This window comes from Oncorhynchus keta, unplaced genomic scaffold, assembly GCF_023373465.1.
Source record: "Oncorhynchus keta strain PuntledgeMale-10-30-2019 unplaced genomic scaffold, Oket_V2 Un_contig_17457_pilon_pilon, whole genome shotgun sequence".
NCBI lineage: Eukaryota > Metazoa > Chordata > Actinopteri > Salmoniformes > Salmonidae > Oncorhynchus > Oncorhynchus keta.
In genome coordinates this window covers 1-5285 of record NW_026280441.1, presented here as the reverse complement: position 1 = coordinate 5285, position 5285 = coordinate 1, and the positions used below count along the sequence as shown (strand labels likewise).

Genomic DNA, 5285 nt, shown 5'->3' with positions numbered 1-5285 from the left:
GAGGCCAAATCCAAAAGGTCTTCTAACTCCTGAACCTCTCTGGTTCTGCTGGAGGCTCAAGCTGCCACTGGATTTGTCATTGACCCAGTGAAGAACAAGAAGCTCTCTGTAGAAGAGGCAGCCGCTTCAAGGTGTGGTTGGGAAACGAGTGGAAGAACAAACTGCTTTCAGCAGAGAGGGCAGTCACTGGATACAAAGATCCCTACACAGGAAACACAATTTCCTTGTTCCAGGCCTTGAAAAAGGATCTAATTGTCAAGGACCATGGAATTCGCCTTCTTGAGGCACAGATTGCAACTGGTGGAATCATCGATCCAGTGTACAGTCATAGAGTGCCAGTAGAGGTGGCGACTCAGAGAGGATACTTTGATGAGGAAATGAACCAGATCCTCGATGACCCTGATGATGACACCAAGGGCTTCTTTGGACCCCAACATGTCAAGAAGAAAACCTCACCTACCTGCAGCTTGTGGAGAGGTGTGTGACAGACCCAGATACTGGCCTTAGCTTACTCGTAATTGTCAAGAAAGGAGAATTTTACTTCTTCATTGATGAGCAAACCAAGAACACTCTAAAGGCTATGACAACAACTAAGGCCGGAGGCAAATTTCAAGGACAGAAAGTGTTCTATGGGATCTCCTCTACTCAAAATACATCACAGAGGAGAGAAGGAGAGAGCTTGTGCAACAGTATAAATCTGGGAGCAATCACTATTGAACGCTTCATGGAGATTATCCTAGCAAGTATTCAACAAAAAGACTACCACCACAATAACCACAACATCTTCAGTGTCAACATACACACCACCACCTGAGACAAAGTCAGAGAAAACAACCATCACCACAACAACCACAGAGACAAGCTCATGGTATCAGGAAGAATGTCACCGGATCACACAGCTGCTTGCCTCAAAAATTATTGACAAGAAACTCAGAAGACTCAACACAGGAAAAAGTCACAGTGAACCAAGTGAGTGAAATGGACTCAGTACACAAGTACTTGAGGGGAACTAATAGCATTGCAGGTGTATATGTTCAGTCCACCAAACAGACCATGAGCATCTACGAGGCCAAATCCAAAGGTCTTCTAACTCCTGGAACCTCTCTGGTTCTGCTGGAGGCTCAAGCTGCCACTGGATTTGTCATTGACCCAGTGAAGAACAAGAAGCTCTCTGTAGAAGAGGCAGCCGCTCAAGGTGTGGCTGGGAACGAGTGGAAGAACAAACTGCTTTCAGCAGAGAGGGCAGTCACTGGATACAAAGATCCCTACACAGGAAACACAAATTTGTTCCAGGCCTTGAAAAAGGATCTAATTGTCATGGACCATGGAATTCGCCTTCTTGAGGCACAGATTGCAAACTGGTGGAATCATCGATCCAGTGTACAGTCATAGAGTGCCAGTAGAGGTGGCGTACCAGAGAGGATACTTTGATGAGGAAATGAACCAGATCCTCGATGACCCTGATGATGACACCAAGGGCTTTTTTGACTCAACACACAAGAAAACCTCACCTACCTGCAGCTTGTGGAGAGGTGTGTGACAGACCCAGATACTGGCCTTAGCTTACTTCGTAATTGTCAAAAAAGGAGAATTTTACTTTCATTGATGAGCAAACCAAGAACACTCTAAAGGCTATGACAACAACTAAGGCCGGAGGCAAATTTCAAGGACAGAAAGTGTCTCTATGGGATCTCTCTACTCAAAATACATCACAGAGGAGAGAAGGAGAGAGCTTCAGCAACAGTATAAATCTGGAGCAATCACTATTGAACACTTCATGGAGATTATCCTAGCAAGTATTCAACAAAAGACTACCACCACAACAACCACAACATCTTCAGTGTCAACATGCACACCACCACCTGAGACAAAGTCAGAGAAAACAACCATCACCACAACAACCACAGAGACAAGCTTCCATGGTATCAGGAAGAATGTCACCGCTGGCGAGCTGCTTGCCTCAAAAATTATTGACAAGAAACTCTATGAAGACCTCAACACAGGAAAAGTCACAGTGAACCAAGTGAGTGAAATGGACTCAGTACACAAGTACTTGGAGGGAACTAATAGCATTGCAGGTGTATATGTTCAGTCCACCAAACAGACCATGAGCATCTACGAGGCCAAATCCAAAGGTCTTCTAACTCCTGAACCTCTGGTTCTGCTGAGGCTCAAGCTGCCACTGGATTTGTCATTGACCCAGTGAAGAACAAGAAGCTCTCTGTAGAAGAGGCAGCCGCTCAAGGTGGGTTGGGAACGAGTGGAAGAACAAACTGCTTTCAGCAGAGAGGGGCAGTCACTGGATACAAAGATCCCTACACAGGAAACACAATTTCCTTTGTTCCAGGCCTTGAAAAAGGATCTAATTGTCAAGGACCATGGAATTCGCCTTCTGAGGCACAGATTGCAACTGGTGGAATCATCGATCCAGTGTACAGTCATAGAGTGCCAGTAGAGGTGGCGTACCAGAGAGGATACTTTGATGAGGAAATGAACCAGATCCTCGATGACCCTGATGATGACACCAAGGGCTTTTTTGACCCCAACACACAAGAAAACCTCACCTACCTGCAGCTTGTGGAGAGGTGTGTGACAGACCCAGATACTGGCCTTAGCTTACCTGTAATTGTCAAAAAAGGAGAATTTTACTTCTTCATTGATGAGCAAACCAAGAACACTCTAAAGGCTATGACAACAACTAAGGCCGGAGGCAAATTTCAAGGACAGAAAGTGTCTCTATGGGATCTCCTACTCAAAATACATCACAGAGGAGAGAAGGAGAGAGCTTGTGCAACAGTATAAATCTGGAGCAATCACTATTGAACGCTTCATGGAGATTATCCTAGCAAGTATTCAACAAAAGACTACCACCACAATAACCACAACATCTTCAGTGTCAACATACACACCACCACCTGAGACAAAGTCAGAGAAAACAACCATCACCACAACAACCACAGAGACAAGCTTCCATGGTATCAGGAAGAATGTCACCGCTGGCGAGCTGCTTGCCTCAAAAATTATTGACAAGAAACTCTATGAAGACCTCAACACAGGAAAAGTCACAGTGAACCAAGTGAGTGAAATGGACTCAGTACACAAGTACTTGGAGGGAACTAATAGCATTGCAGGTGTATATGTTCAGTCCACCAAACAGACCATGAGCATCTACGAGGCCAAATCCAAAGGTCTTCTAACTCCTGGAACCTCTCTGGTTCTGCTGGAGGCTCAAGCTGCCACTGGATTTGTCATTGACCCAGTGAAGAACAAGAAGCTCTCTGTAGAAGAGGCAGCCGCTCAAGGTGTGGTTGGGAACGAGTGGAAGAACAAACTGCTTTCAGCAGAGAGGGCAGTCACTGGATACAAAGATCCCTACACAGGAAACACAATTTCCTTGTTCCAGGCCTTGAAAAAGGATCTAATTGTCAAGGACCATGGAATTCGCCTTCTTGAGGCACAGATTGCAACTGGTGGAATCATCGATCCAGTGTACAGTCATAGAGTGCCAGTAGAGGTGGCGTACCAGAGAGGATACTTTGATGAGGAAATGAACCAGATCCTCGATGACCCTGATGATGACACCAAGGGCTTTTTTGACCCCAACACACAAGAAAACCTCACCTACCTGCAGCTTGTGGAGAGGTGTGACAGACCCAGATACTGGCCTTAGCTTACTCGTAATTGTCAAAAAAGGAGAATTTTACTTCTTCATTGATGAGCAAACCAAGAACACTCTAAAGGCTATGACAACAACTAAGGCCGAGGCAAATTTCAAGGACAGAAAGTGTCTCTATGGGATCTCCTCTACTCAAAATACATCACAGAGGAGAGAAGGAGAGAGCTTGTGCAACAGTATAAATCTGGAGCAATCACTATTGAACGCTTCATGGAGATTATCCTAGCAAGTATTCAACAAAAGACTACCACCACAATAACCACAACATCTTCAGTGTCAACATACACACCACCACCTGAGACAAAGTCAGAGAAAACAACCATCACCACAACAACCACAGAGACAAGCTTCCATGGTATCAGGAAGAATGTCACTGCTGGCGAGCTGCTTGCCTCAAAAATTATTGACAAGAAACTCTATGAAGACCTCAACACAGGAAAAGTCACAGTGAACCAAGTGAGTGAAATGGACTCAGTACACAAGTACTTGGAGGGAACTAATAGCATTGCAGGTGTATATGTTCAGTCCACCAAACAGACCATGAGCATCTACGAGGCCAAATCCAAAGGTCTTCTAACTCCTGGAACCTCTCTGGTTCTGCTGAGGCTCAAGCTGCCACTGGATTTGTCATTGACCCAGTGAAGAACAAGAAGCTCTCTGTAGAAGAGGCAGCCGCTCAGGTGTGGTTGGGAACGAGTGGAAGAACAAACTGCTTTCAGCAGAGAGGCAGTCACTGGATACAAAGATCCCTACACAGGAAACACAATTTCCTTGTTCCAGGCCTTGAAAAAGGATCTAATTGTCAAGGACCATGGAATTCGCCTTCTTTGAGGCACAGATTGCAACTGGTGGAATCATCGATCCAGTGTACAGTCATAGAGTGCCAGTAGAGGTGGCGTACCAGAGAGGATACTTTGATGAGGAAATGAACCAGATCCTCGATGACCCTGATGATGACACCAAGGGCTTTTTTGACCCCAACACACAAGAAAACCTCACCTACCTGCAGCTTGTGGAGAGGTGTGTGACAGACCCAGATACTGGCCTTAGCTTACTTCCGTAATTGTCAAAAAAGGAGAATTTTACTTTCATTGATGAGCAAACCAAGAACACTCTAAAGGCTATGACAACAACTAAGGCCGGAGGCAAATTTCAAGGACAGAAAGTGTCTCTATGGGATCTCCTCTACTCAAAATACATCACAGAGGAGAGAAGGAGAGAGCTTGTGCAACAGTATAAATCTGGAGCAATCACTATTGAACGCTTCATGGAGATTATCCTAGCAAGTATTCAACAAAAGACTACCACCACAATAACCACAACATCTTCAGTGTCAACATGCACACCACCACCTGAGACAAAGTCAGAGAAAACAACCATCACCACAACAACCACAGAGACAAGCTTCCATGGTATCAGGAAGAATGTCACCGCTGGCGAGCTGCTTGCCTCAAAAATTATTGACAAGAAACTCTATGAAGACCTCAACACAGGAAAAGTCACAGTGAACCAAGTGAGTGAAATGGACTCAGTACACAAGTACTTGGAGGGAACTAATAGCATTGCAGGTGTATATGTTCAGTCCACCAAACAGACCATGAGCATCTAC

The 5285-nt window shown here is 45.1% G+C and overlaps 1 protein-coding gene and 1 pseudogene across 1 annotated transcript; both read left to right on the top strand.

Moving 5' to 3' along the window:
• Positions 1–1729: 1729 nt before the first annotated feature.
• On the top strand, positions 1730–4463 carry LOC127919749 (plectin-like; annotated as a pseudogene).
• Positions 2759–3685, top strand: LOC127919748 (epiplakin-like). Its single transcript, XM_052503552.1, has one exon. The coding sequence runs from the start codon at positions 2831–2833 to the stop codon at positions 3668–3670; it is 840 nt and encodes a 279-aa protein (XP_052359512.1). The 5' UTR covers positions 2759–2830; the 3' UTR covers positions 3671–3685.
• Positions 4464–5285: the final 822 nt, after the last annotated feature.

Bases quoted from the DNA above. Each gene is read 5' to 3' on its own strand.
- LOC127919748 (XM_052503552.1), top strand. From the start codon at position 2,831: ATGGAGATTATCCTAGCAAGTATTCAACAAAAGACTACCACCACAATA.